The following is a 15049-nucleotide window of genomic DNA, read 5'->3' as shown; positions in this document are numbered from 1 at the left end:
TTTAATGGTTTGCTTTACTGCTTTTTCCAAGTGACACACAAGCACAATGTATTTCATCTGAACTCTGTTCCATGGTATTTTTCTGAACTGTTGTTGCCTTTGTTCTGTAACTTAGATCATAGTGACTAGTCAGCTATAAAACAATTGCTGGAAGTATTCACACCGAAACACAGATTTATTTTTCCTATTTTAGAGAGTTGATTTAATGCCTCTTGTGAGTGATTTAGATTGGAAAGTGATTGGTTTCATATCTTAAAGTAAAATAGCATCAATCACATTGAAATCTATTGTAGTTCTGCTCTAGGGGTGACTTTCCATTTTGCGAGAAGATGGTTTTATTTTGATAAAAGCAATGTTTTGGAACACATTCCTCCGGAAATGTTATTTTGGCTTGACATTCAGCTATAAAAAAAAAATTGCAGGAAATATTAACATAATTTTAAAATTAAATGATCTCTGATATGATCCCAGGAGCTATGTGGAAAATCACCTACATAAATAAGTTTGGGTTTGACAATATCCTTATTGTCTAGAAATTATGCGTATTTAGTATAAATTTGCGTATTGAAATAGCATGAAAACTGGAATACTAAAGTAAAATAATGCTGAATCAATGATTGCAAATAATACTGAATGTATACCACATCAAAGAGCAAAATAATGTAAGGCAGCTCCTCACTCCCACTAGACCTTTTCCCTAGGTGCTTGGTAGCTTGAGCAGAGGCCATATATTAATTTGGAAGTAAAGCCAGCAATCTCTCTTCTCTGCAAGAGCAACAGGCAAGTCAGTCAATTGAAACTTCTTGAAAATATGCATTTCTATAAATAAGCATGTACAGCTCCAAAATGCGTTAGCAAACCAATTTACAGTTCCAAAACATGTAACTGGTCCAACATTTAACGTTGCTATAAAGACATAAAGATAAAAAGTTTTGCAAAGAAGACAGATTGCTAGCTTTCTTAAGTAGAGAACATAAAAGGTACAACAATTTAATTACAAAAGAAAATGGGCAAATACTGTATCTGTGCGGGCAACAAGAAAACAACAGTTCTTTAACTAAACAGGAATGTATTTGCCTGTCTCATTGAACTGCATCAGATTTGAGTTTCAAGGGAAATGTAACATAACAATTGCAAGAGAAAAGTGGAGTGGTTTCCCATAGATAGCAGCAACCATTTTGAAAAGGGCCTTTTCCCTTGCCTTAGTTTTGGCAAATATATTCTATTGTTTAAAGCAAAATTATGGACTTCTCAAAGTTGGATGAGTCTGAGCCCAATGTGTCAAATGCCATTCATTCCCCCTATTGAGAATTTTCAATCATGTTAATTGTTAAACTTAGCAATGTTAGACAAATGAAGAAGACCAAAACATCAAAAGTACCATGATAATTTAAAGGGAATCTGTTGAAGACAGAGCAAAGTACTGCAGTGCGCAGGTGCCGGGAAAGGTCTAAGAAGCTCAGCCCCTGCGCACTGCAGTACTTTGCGCTGCCCTCAATAGGGCACATAAAGTACGCCTGCGCAGGGGCCGCGACAGGAAGCAAGGAAGAGGACGTTATCATATGAAGATGGGAGGCGCAAGACCCGGGCTGCGACACCCATCGGACTGGACCGCACCGGACCGCCCTTCCAGGTGAGTATAATATAACTTGTTTTTCTTATCTTTCAGGTTACATCGGGGCTTACCTACAGCATTACAGAAGGCTGTAGATAAGCCCCTAATGGTGATGGCCGCAGTTTATAAGCGAAAAAGTAGGTGACAGATTCCCTTTAAATTTTTGGCATATGCATAGTAAAAATAATTGACACATAATTTTATTTGTCTTGTACCTAGAATATACAACTTTTTTATTTTTATTTAGAAATACAAATATAAATATGTAAAATTTCATACCAATATGTCAACCAAGTACTTTTTTCATTATGTTTAAGCTTCAGCTCATATATTAAAAAATAGTGCAAAAATGGTGGAAAACATTAATAAATTTGGCTTATGTACCATATTTTGCAGACTATAACAAACAACAAATTTCTAGAAAAAAATAGGGGAAATATTTTGTAATAAAATTGTGGTTCATCTTATAGTCTGAATTTACACTAGCTTACTGAGTGGTGGCGGTTGCTCCAGGAAGCTGGTGGTGACAGGAGTGGGCTTGGAGGAGAGAGAGTCCCAGAAGTGCAAGGTTGCGGGCCTTGGGCTTCAAGAAAATATCAGCAAGCAGGAACGGAGTCCCAGCTCTGCCCATTGATTTCCCGGAGGTGGGCTTCAGAATAATGGCCTCCGGAGGTGGTGCATGCACAGATTGAGTCTCAAAGTAAAGTCATTTCTCTGTGGGTATGGGAGATATCATAGCAGTCAATCTCCACCCTTTAGCCTGGAGACATTTGAAATTTAGACAGGAAGTATGCAAAGGGAAACCTTGTGAAAAATGCAGAATACAAATCAGTTTGTAGCCAGAAATACTGGTATTCTGAATGTACACATAACTACTCATCATGAGAAATTAATGAAAACAACAGGTACATTTTAAAGGGAGCTTGTTAGCTGATTCATGCTGCCCAAGTGAAGAGCGGCATGAACCAGACAATGGTAGCATAAGTGTATGTTTGAAACATACTTTGACAAGCCCAAGGAAAATGTGACTACGCCAAGGCAAGTTCCAAGTAGGTTCTATCCATTAGGAAGAGACCTGACAGTCTGAGATCTAGGGAGAAGTCATGTGAAAAGCATAGTCATCCAAGAGGTATAGTCAATGGCCAACTTTTCAACAGATGTATTCTTTAAAACATTTCAGAGTAAAACATACACAGCTGGAATGACACTACCAGTGTCTTATTCATGCTGCCAGTAGGTGGGACAGCATAATTCAGCAGCCAGGTTCCTTTCAATTTGTATTGTTGGTGTTGCATCTTCTGATTTTATGAGCCAGGGATACAAATACAGCTTCTATCTATTTAGTTGAACTTGGCAAAAAATAGTGAAAATAATAATAAAAAATATGAAAACATGAAAACCATGGTTCTTTGGTGCGGAATACATAATTAGCCACCAAGGACGTAGAGGAACAATTATCCTGTCTTTGCTCACAATCTTAGAATGAGGATTAATTTTCTTGTGGATATGTAAGGGAAGTGAACATAAAAACATTTTCTGCTTTAAGAAGAAAGAGAGGTGTCATGGGTGAAGTAAAGCCTAAGCACAACTCCATTATGATTCATATATTTCAGTAACTTGCACTTCTGAAATTAGCAGACTATATCTATATAGCCATTCTGATGTATAAGTCAGCTTTCTAAAGATGTTCTTCCAATTATGTAGGGTTCAAAGCTTTAATGGAAGTCTCATCTTAGGCACTTCTACCAAGGTCATTTTTGTTCCAACGAAAACATCAGAAAATATGAACCCATATAATTCCAAGATTTCATTTGCTTTGATATTTACATTTACCTTGTAAGCTAGAATCAGTAAGTCAAAATCATGCCAATATTGTTGCCAAAAACTGATCTATATTTCCTTTAACTTTTTTTTAATTCAAATGAATGCAAACAATGGATATACACTTAATAAATGTCCTTGGAATCTGTTTTCCATAATGAATACAGAGAAATGCTTCTATATAAATTCTCTATAGTGTGTCTTGTGATTGTTGTCTGAAGGTTACAGAATAATCATCTTTTGTTTTGAGAAACTAAACAAAAGTTTGCTTTACAATATACAAAAATAAGGAGTAAATCCACAACCATGTAAAATGTATTATGAATAGTGTTGAGCATTCCGATACTGCAAGTATCGGGTATCGGCCGATACTTGCTGTATCGGAATTTCCGATACCGAGATCCGATACTTTTGTGGTATCGGGTATCGGGTATCGCAACAACACTAATGTAATAATGTGTAAAAAAGAGAATTAAAATAAAAAATATCGCTATACTCACCTGTCCGACGCAGCCGGGACCTCAGCGAGGGAACCGGCAGCGTTGTTTGTTTAAATTTTGCGCTTTTACTTGGTTACGTGAAGTCCCGGCTTGTGATTGGTCAGGGCGGCCATGTTGCCGGGACGCGGACCAATCACAGCAAGCCGTGACGAAATTACGTCACGGCTTGCTGTGATTGGTCCGCGTCCCGGCAACATGGCCGCCATTAACCAATCACAAGCCGGGACGTCACGGGAGGCTGGACATGCGCGTATTTTGAAAAGCGCGCGTGTCCAGCCTCCAGTGACGTCCCGGCAACATGGCCGCCATTAACCAATCACAAGCCGGGACGTCACGGGAGGCTGGACATGCGCGTATTTTGAAAAGCGCGCGTGTCCAGCCTCCAGTGACGTCCCGGCAACATGGCCGCCATTAACCAATCACAAGCCGGGACGTCACGGGAGGCTGGACATGCGCGTATTTTGAAAAGCGCGCGTGTCCAGCCTCCAGTGACGTCCCGGCAACATGGCCGCCATTAACCAATCACAAGCCGGGACGTCACGGGAGGCTGGACATGCGCGTATTTTGAAAAGCGCGCGTGTCCAGCCTCCAGTGACGTCCCGGCAACATGGCCGCCATTAACCAATCACAAGCCGGGACGTCACGGGAGGCTGGACATGCGCGTATTTTGAAAAGCGCGCGTGTCCAGCCTCCAGTGACGTCCCGGCAACATGGCCGCCATTAACCAATCACAAGCCGGGACGTCACGGGAGGCTGGACATGCGCGTATTTTGAAAAGCGCGCGTGTCCAGCCTCCAGTGACGTCCCGGCAACATGGCCGCCATTAACCAATCACAAGCCGGGACGTCACTGGAGGCTGGACACGCGCGCTTTTCAAAATACGCGCATGTCCAGCCTCCCGTGACGTCACGGCTTGTGATTGGTTAATGGCGGCCATGTTGCCGGGACGCGGACCAATCACAGCAAGCCGTGACGTAATTTCGTCACGGCTTGCTGTGATTGGTCCGCGTCCCGGCAACATGGCCGCCCTGACCAATCACAAGCCGGGACTTCACGTAACCAAGTAAAAGCGCGAATTTTAAACAAACAACGCTGCCGGTTCCCTCGCTGAGGTCCCGGCTGCGTCGGACAGGTGAGTATAGCGATATTTTTTATTTTAATTCTTTATTTTACACATTAATATGGTTCCCAGGGCCTGAAGGAGAGTTTCCTCTCCTTCAGACCCTGGGAACCATCAGGAATACCGTCCGATACTTGAGTCCCATTGACTTGTATTGGTATCGGGTATCGGTATCGGATTGGATCCGATACTTTGCCGGTATCGGCCGATACTTTCCGATACCGATACTTTCAAGTATCGGACGGTATCGCTCAACACTAATTATGAAGTAAATACTCAAGACTAATGTATCCAAACAGTAATTCTACTGTAAGATTGCTGTAGCGGTTTGCAAGCAGAAGATAGATTTAGTCTTGCTGGACGCTTGGTATTCTTGTCTTTGAGTACTGACACTTATAACAAGACAAATCTCGACAGAAAACACTATTGTGACCCCCAGAAAGCATGAAATATTTATAGCGAGTGTGAAATGATCAGTGCAAGATTCCTTGCAGAATGTTCCAGGCAATGGCAGGTATAGATTTGTTAGCAGCGTAGTTACATACCAAATTCCGTACATTATACATGTTCAGTTCACATTCCCCAGCTACTAATAATTTAGTTCAAGGAGTAGGATTTGTGACTGAGCTATGGGAATATTATAAAGGCCACATGTGACTATATTATTGCCTGAGATGTGCATCCAATTAGTTCTCACACTTTTCAAGAAGGTCAAATTACTTTTGTGCAAAACTATCAAATCTTTTGCAGTAATTTCATTAGCCATGTAAAAGAAAATGTTAAATAATCTTAAAGGTTAAAAGGCTTAGAGGTTAAAAAATAACTCTATTTTTTCTTCCCAACAATATATTACATGAGTGTACTAATTTGTTTTGTGATATAAATGACGAATATATTCAAAATTTGACAGATATAATATGTATAAATGAATTGATGGACTCTTTTCTTTATTACAGGACCCATCCAATCCCTATAAAGGACACATTAAGTTCCAAGAGATGGAATCTTTGGTAAGTACTATTTTGTGTATGTTTTAAACTGTTTGCAATCTTAATAAGGGCCCAAAATCTCCACTAAAGAGACCCCAGTATTCATAGATAGTAAGGTGGAGGCAATTTTACAAATTTTGCATTGGAACCCAGGAGCATTAGAATATTAAGTTCTATTTAAACAGTAAAAATAAAACAATAGAGTAGGGAAAACATTATCAGGTAGTATATTACATTAGTCTAAGGACTGATACGTTAGTATAGGACTGGTTAATGGTGATATAGCTTAAAAGCCTTATTTGTGTACAAACTTCTTTTAAACAGATGAAAAAAATAAATAATTTTTTGTTTCATGGATTACTGCAGTGTTGTTTTCTTCTGTGAATATTCATGTATACTGGTTTCTTTCATCTTAATATCGTATATAAATAATTAGATACACACAGACTAACAACTGAGTTGCAGGTAATCAGGGATTAATAGAACTACTGCAGGTTTCATAATACCTATAACTACCATTGGGGTCATTTTGACCCCCATTCAAAAGTACTGACTCTGGAGTAAAAATAACTTTTTTGTTGCCAACAAATTAAAGAACATTTATTTTAACTTAATAGGAACAGTATTAAGATCAAGTACAGCACGCATTTTCCTTTTACATGGTCATAGCATGAAGCTGAAGAATGAACTCCCGTCTGCTAATTTTGCTCCCAGTTGCTGTTTTATAGAGTATAGTTGTGTTTATAGCTGCTAAATCAAGTACATTACAAAACACCTGAACAGGCCATTGGCGGCTTCCAGATTTTGTGGTGTACTTTCGAGCCATCTGTGTCCACTCCAACCTTTGTTTTATTGTAAAATTGTACCGTTTCCGTTTTTTTTCTTGTCGTTTCCAACTGCTTCATCTGGGTGAAGACTACTGAGCAAAATGACATTCTTATTTGGCTTACCTTGGTAAACTGTAAGAGTGATGTCACCATTCTTCATCAGAGAAGTTTCGTATGTATTTGTTATTAGGAGACTTGCCTACTACTACTTTTATGTATGGGGTCAAATTGACCCCTTCAGTACTTATAGGTATGAATTGTAAAATTCGGGCCCCTGAAAAAGTTTCAATTCATTTTTGTGTCCTAAAATATACATTACCATGAATAAATAAAAGTCACAAAAACTCAGAACTCATTTGTTAAAATTTTAGAAATTATAGGAAAAAGAAATAGCAAAAGGGTCAAAATGACCCCTCCGGTAGTTCTAGTGTTAAAAAAAGGAGGAAAAAAGTGCAAAGAGAAAACTTAATAAGTTAGAAGGATAGAAGAGAAAAGGAAAAGCTATATTAGGGAAAACATTTGGTGAGTGAACCTACTCACTCAAAGTATCTGTTGTGGATTGAGCCACTGTTAACGGGTTAACAAGAGAATGAGTTAGAATCAGTGACTCATATTCTTCTCAGCTACATTAGTAAATCACATGATTCTACAACACATAACCCCTATTCCATGATCTGGTAATATAATCATGCTTTCATTGTGATTGCTTATCATGCGGAATGCTAGTAAATTTGCTTTTCGGCATGGTCTACCATGGTGCTTATAGTGATCAGAAGATGTATTTCTAATAGAGAAGCATAAAGTTGGGCTTGAAATTAGAATTTGCCAGCTTTGCCAATTTTTTTTTCAAATTAAATTTTATTTGCTATAAATACATTTGGTAATCACAATAATACAAAACCTCTAATTGCTTGGAATATATGTGTATAATTCTTTGAGTTCCCCTAGGAGTGCATTGAATTCATTTTGAGCTTTTCAATGCAAACACAGCCAAGTGACCGCAACCTATTTAGCTAGGGGTAAAAGGACAGTAAACACTGGTAACCAACAGCTTTTTTTTTAGCTACACACTACAGTATTAGACATTTTAGATAAAATGGTAACAAAATTATCTTCATTTATCACAAGGTGGTGAAGGGGGTAAAAATTGCCCTTTATTGTGGAGCATGAAGAGCTTTGCAAAATGAGGAGGCCATAGCTTTTTAACAAGCTAACCAAAATCTATTCCTTTATTGAGGTAGCAAAAGCAGGTGTGCTGTTTTCAACCTGAAAAAGTAATGGATTCTCAATATGGAGTGAAAAATTCATCCCTTTTTTTGGATCCGCAACAGAATTGCTAATCTCAAAATGATTAAGCAATTTTCAAAGTTTTTTCATGCTACTCAAAAATGATACTTTTAGCAGGAAGAGACCAGCTGTTTTCAAAGTGAAAAAGCAATGGCTTGACAACAAACTTTTTAAAAAATTTGCCTATTTAGGGAGCAGTTTGAAGTTTTTGTACCCTCAAGAGTGTATGTTTCCTAAAAACACTGCTGTCTAGCACTATAAAACACAGTGGGCAGCGAGATCTGTGAGTGACATGGCCAAACAGTGACAATTATAGCATCAGCAGCTGCCCAGTAGAGATTTAGGATGGGACAGATAAAAAGACATGTGAACGATTACAGCTTCGGCAGCAGCAGTACTGTCTGGCACTATAAAACACAGTGGGCAAGCAGATGTGTGGCTGTGCAATGGTAGTGGCAGAAGCCGCAAGGTGGAAAACTAGAATAGGACATGCAAGGAGATTTCTCACAGTTAAGGGCCAGCAATATCAGCACCAGCAACAACAGTATTATAGTATAGAGGACATTATGGACAGGACATAAATTCCCAGCTGAGTGTAGGCCATGGGCTCTGTTAGCAGCATAACTGTGTAGAAGACAGACAATGGGCAGGCTGGTAGTGCTGACTTAAAAATTGGCATTAGATGAATGAAAGTCAGAACTGATCCATGCCTGATTTATTTTGACAAAGGTAAGGTTTTCCATGATTGCAGCAGATAGCCTAGTTCTATTGGGAATGACAGAGCCACTGCACATTTTTAATATCCTCTCTAATATTACACTGGAACCTGGACATGACAGTACACCTACAGAACACTGGGTCACTTCTTGCCACTGGTCCAATCTATCAAGCCAGAAGTTCATGGAATTGGGACTCAAGGTGTCTGCCTGAGAACGGACTCAGTCTAGGTACCACTGAATCTTGCTGTTCGGCCTGTGTCTTGGTTTCCGGAAGGGTGACAAGTTGTTGCAATGAAAAATGAAAACCGGTCACAGGAGCGCAGGATAGAGGACATAGACACCAGTTTGGGTTGAACCACAACATGTTTCAACGGCATACACCGTCTTCTTCAGGTGGACGTTTATTAGTCACAGAAAGGAAGCAGTATTTAACCCCAAGGCGACGAATCACAAGACAGTTGTAGTTACATTTGCAAATATATCATTGCAGATAAAAAAAGGGGGGGGGACATACAACAAGCAAATACCTCCAGATAAAAACACAATCATTGCCTTGGGGTTAAATACTGCTTCCATTCTATGACTAATAAACATCCACCTGAAGAAGACGGCGTATGCCATTGAAACGCATTGTGGTTCAACCCAAACTGGTGTCTGTGTCCTCTATCCTGCGCTCCTGTGACTGGTTTTCATTTTTCACTTGCAAGCAACTTCCCACGGTGGGGGAATCCGGCTGTAGCTGCGGAGATTCAGGCGCCTATCTTCCCCTTCTTGGGACTTCTGCTAGCGCTCCACTCACAAACCACTAATCATTGTAACAAAGTTGTTGCAATGACAGCTAAAACTGGTCCATTATATTAAATACAATGTAGCTATATTTACTGATGCCCAAAAGCTGGCACAGGTATGGGATTGTGTCTGGTGGATTACAGCAGGAACAATTTTTGGCTGGCAAAAGTTTTGCAGACCAAGTAACAAATGTATGTTGATAAAAATTCGTTTTGGATTCTTCATCAGTAGTGTTGAGCATTCCGATACCGCAAGTATCGGGTATCGGCCGATACTTGCAGGTATCGGAATTCCGATACCGAGATCCGATACTTTTGTGGTATCGGGTATCGTGTCATGATTCTCAATGGCGAGAGAACATAGCCCAGCATATATGAGAACTAGCTCTTGGAAGATGGAAACTATACTGACCATGAACTAAACCTGCCGCACAACTAGAAGTGGCCGGGTAGCATGCCTACGTTTTTTTATCCCTAGATGCCCAGCGCCAGCCGGAGAACTACCTAATCCTAGCAGAGGAAAAGACAGTCCTGGCTCACCTCTAGAGAAATTTTCCCAAAAGGCAGACAGAGGCCCCCACATATATTGGCGGTGATTTTAGATGAAATGACAAACGTAGTATGAAAATAGGTTTAGCAAAAATCGAGGTCCGCTTACTAGATAGCAAGAAGACAGAAAGGGCACTTTCATGGTCAGCAGAAAACCCTATCAAAACACCATCCAGAAATTACTTTAAGACTCTAGCATTAACTCATAACACCAGAGTGGCAATTTCCGCTCACAAGAGCTTTCCAGACACAGTAACGAAACAGCAGCTGTGAACAGGAACAAAATGCAAAAACACACAAGGACAAAAGTCCAACTTAGCTGGGAGTTGTCTAGTAGCAGGAACATGCACAGAAAGGCTTCTGATTACATTGCTGACCGGCATGAAACTGACAGAGGAGCAAGGTTATATAGCGACTCCCACATCCTGATAGGAGCAGGTGAACAGAGGGGATGATGCACACAAGTACAATTCCACAAGTGGCCACCGGGGGAGCCCAGAATCCAATTTCACAACAGTACCCCCCCCTCAAGGAGGGGGCACCGAACCCTCACCAGAACCACCAGGGCGATCAGGATGAGCCCTATGAAAGGCACGGACAAGATCGGAGGCATGAACATCAGAGGCAGTGACCCAAGAATTATCCTCCTGACCGTATCCCTTCCATTTGACCAGATACTGGAGTTTCCGTCTGGAAACACGAGAGTCCAAGATCTTTTCCACAATGTACTCCAACTCACCCTCAACCAACACCGGAGCAGGAGGCTCAACGGAAGGCACAGCCGGTACCTCATACCTGCGCAACAATGACCGATGAAAAACATTATGAATCGAAAAGGATGCAGGGAGGTCCAAACGGAAGGACACAGGGTTAAGAATCTCCAATATCTTGTACGGGCCGATGAACCGAGGCTTAAACTTAGGAGAAGAAACCCTCATAGGGACAAAACGAGAAGACAACCACACCAAGTCCCCAACACAAAGCCGAGGACCAACACGACGACGGCGGTTGGCAAAAAGCTGAGTCTTCTCCTGGGACAACTTCAAATTGTCCACCACCTGCCCCCAAATCTGATGCAACCTCTCCACCACAGCATCCACTCCAGGACAATCCGAAGATTCCACTTGACCGGAGGAAAATCGAGGATGAAACCCCGAATTACAGAAAAACGGGGACACCAAGGTGGCAGAGCTGGCCCGATTATTGAGGGCAAACTCCGCCAAAGGCAAAAAAGCAACCCAATCATCCTGATCCGCAGACACAAAACACCTCAAATATGTCTCCAAGGTCTGATTAGTCCGCTCGGTCTGGCCATTAGTCTGAGGATGGAAAGCAGACGAAAAAGACAAATCTATGCCCATCCTAGCACAGAATGCCCGCCAAAATCTAGACACGAATTGGGTCCCTCTGTCAGAAACGATATTCTCCGGAATACCATGCAAACGAACAACATTTTGAAAAAACAGAGGAACCAACTCGGAAGAAGAAGGCAACTTAGGCAAGGGAACCAGATGGACCATCTTAGAGAAACGGTCACACACCACCCAGATGACAGACATCTTATGAGAAACAGGCAGATCCGAAATAAAATCCATCGAGATGTGCGTCCAAGGCCTCTTCGGGATAGGCAAGGGTAACAACAATCCACTAGCCCGAGAACAACAAGGCTTGGCCCGAGCACAAACGTCACAAGACTGCACAAAGCCTCGCACATCTCGTGACAGGGAAGGCCACCAGAAGGACCTTGCCACCAAATCCCTGGTACCAAAGATTCCAGGATGACCTGCCAACGCAGAAGAATGAACCTCAGAGATGACTCTACTGGTCCAATCATCAGGAACAAACAGTCTACCAGGTGGGCAACGATCAGGTCTATCCGCCTGAAACTCCTGCAAGGCCCGCCGCAGGTCTGGAGAAACGGCAGACAATATCACTCCATCTTTAAGGATACCTGTGGGCTCAGAATTACCAGGGGAGTCAGGCTCAAAACTCCTAGAAAGGGCATCCGCCTTAACATTCTTAGAACCCGGTAGGTAAGACACCACAAAATTAAACCGAGAGAAAAACAACGACCAGCGCGCCTGTCTAGGATTCAGGCGCCTGGCAGACTCAAGGTAAATTAAATTTTTGTGGTCAGTCAATACCACCACCTGATGTCTGGCCCCCTCAAGCCAGTGACGCCACTCCTCAAAAGCCCACTTCATGGCCAAAAGCTCCCGATTCCCAATATCATAATTCCGCTCGGCGGGCGAAAATTTACGGGAAAAAAAAGCACAAGGTCTCATCACGGAGCAGTCGGAACTTCTCTGCGACAACACCGCCCCAGCTCCGATTTCAGAAGCGTCGACCTCAACCTGAAAAGGAAGAGCAACATCAGGCTGACGCAACACTGGGGCGGAAGAAAAGCGGCGCTTGAGCTCCCGAAAGGCCTCCACAGCATCAGGGGACCAATCAGCAACATCAGCACCCTTCTTAGTCAAATCAGTCAATGGTTTTACAACATCAGAAAAACCAGCAATAAATCGACGATAAAAGTTAGCAAAGCCCAAAAATTTCTGAAGACTCTTAAGAGAAGAGGGTTGCGTCCAATCACCAATAGCCTGAACCTTGACAGGATCCATCTCGATGGAAGAGGGGGAAAAAATGTATCCCAAGAAGGAAATCTTTTGAACCCCAAAAACACACTTAGAACCCTTCACACACAAGGAATTAGACCGCAAAACCTGAAAAACCCTCCTGACCTGCTGGACATGAGAGTCCCAGTCATCCGAAAAAATCAGAATATCATCCAGATACACAATCATAAATTTGTCCAAATAATCGCGGAAAATGTCATGCATAAAGGACTGGAAGACTGAAGGGGCATTTGAAAGACCAAAAGGCATCACCAAATACTCAAAATGGCCCTCGGGCGTATTAAATGCGGTTTTCCACTCATCCCCCTGCTTGATTCGCACCAAATTATACGCCCCACGGAGATCAATCTTAGAGAACCACTTGGCCCCCTTTATACGAGCAAACAAATCAGTAAGCAGTGGTAACGGATATTGATATTTAACCGTGATTTTATTCAAAAGTCGATAATCAATACACGGCCTCAAAGAGCCGTCTTACTTAGACACAAAGAAAAAACCGGCTCCTAAGGGAGATGACGAAGGACGAATATGTCCCTTTTCCAAGGACTCCTTTATATATTCTCGCATAGCCGCGTGTTCAGGCACAGACAGATTAAATAAACGACCCTTAGGGTATTTACTACCCGGGATCAAGTCTATGGCACAATCGCACTCCCGGTGCGGAGGTAGTGAACCAACCTTGGGTTCTTCAAAAACGTCACGAAAGTCAGACAAGAATTCAGGAATCTCAGAGGGAATAGATGATGAAATGGAAACCAAAGGTACGTCCCCATGAGTTCCTTTACATCCCCAGCTTAACACAGACATAGCTCTCCAGTCGAGGACTGGGTTATGAGATTGCAGCCATGGCAATCCCAGCACCAAAACATCATGTAGATTATACAGCACCAGAAAGCGAATAACCTCCTGGTGATCCGGATTAACACGCATAGTCACTTGTGTCCAGTATTGTGGTTTATTACTAGCCAATGGGGTGGAGTCAATCCCTTTCAGAGGTATCGGAGCCTCCAATGGCTCCAAATCATACCCACAGCGTTTGGCAAAGGACCAATCCATAAGACTCAAAGCAGCGCCAGAGTCGACATAGGCGTCCGCGGTAATAGATGACAAAGAACAAATCAGGGTCACAGATAGAATAAACTTAGACTGTAAAGTGCTAATTGAAACAGACTTGTCAGGCTTCTTAGTACGCTTAAAGCATGCTGATATAACATGAGTTGAATCACCACAATAGAAGCACAACCCATTTTTTCGTCTAAAATTCTGCCGCTCGCTTCTGGACAGAATTCTATCACATTGCATATTTTCTGGCGTTTTCTCAGTAGACACCGCCAAATGGTGCACAGGTTTGCGCTCCCGCAGACGCCTATCGATCTGAATAGCCATCGTCATGGACTCATTCAGACTCGCAGGCACAGGGAACCCCACCATAACATCCTTAATGGCATCAGAGAGACCTTCTCTGAAAATCGCCGCCAGGGCGCACTCATTCCACTGAGTAAGCACAGACCATTTGCGGAATTTTTGGCAGTATATTTCAGCTTCATCTTGCCCCTGAGACAAGGACATCAAGGCCTTTTCCGCCTGAAGCTCTAAATGAGGTTCCTCATAAAGCAACCCCAAGGCCAGAAAAAACGCATCCACATTGAGCAACGCAGGATCCCCTGGTGCCAATGCAAAGGCCCAGTCTTGAGGGTCGCCCCGGAGCAAGGAAATTACAATCCTGACCTGCTGTGCAGGGTCTCCGGCAGAGCGAGATTTCAGGGACAAAAACAATTTGCAATTATTTTTAAAATTTTGAAAGTGAGATCTATTCCCCGAGAAGAATTCAGGCAAAGGAATTCTAGGCTCAGACATAGGTGCATGAACAACAAAATCTTGCAAATTTTGTACCTTTGTGGCGAGATTATTCAAACCTGTAGCTACACTCTGAAGATCCATTTGAAACAGGTGAACACAGAGCCATTCAAGGATAAGAAGGAGAGAAAGAGAGGAAGGCTGCAGTATAGGCAGACTAGCAAGTGATTCAATTAAGAGCACACTCAGAACTAGAGGGAAAAAAAAAAAAAAAAAATTGTAGCAGACTTCTTTTTTCTCTCCTTTCTCAGCCAGTAATTTAACCCTTTTTTTTTGGCCGGTCAAACTGTCATGATTCTCAATGGCGAGAGAACATAGCCCAGCATATATGAGAACTAGCT

The 15049-nt window shown here is 42.0% G+C and overlaps 1 protein-coding gene across 2 annotated transcripts in view; it reads left to right on the top strand.

Annotated features, from left to right (window-relative positions):
• The window catches only part of MLIP (muscular LMNA interacting protein), a 388135-nt gene that overhangs the window by 71212 nt on the left and 301874 nt on the right, over positions 1–15049 (top strand). For both annotated transcript variants that reach the window (XM_077290019.1, XM_077290018.1), the window contains exon 2: positions 6013–6066. In XM_077290019.1, the coding sequence (XP_077146134.1) occupies positions 6013–6066 (54 nt within the window). The remainder of the gene's footprint in view (positions 1–6012; positions 6067–15049) is intronic.

This window comes from Ranitomeya variabilis, chromosome 2, assembly GCF_051348905.1.
Source record: "Ranitomeya variabilis isolate aRanVar5 chromosome 2, aRanVar5.hap1, whole genome shotgun sequence".
Taxonomy (NCBI): Eukaryota; Metazoa; Chordata; class Amphibia; order Anura; family Dendrobatidae; genus Ranitomeya; species Ranitomeya variabilis.
The sequence above is the reverse complement of the archived record's forward strand: the minus strand, read 5'-3'. Positions and strand labels throughout refer to the sequence as shown.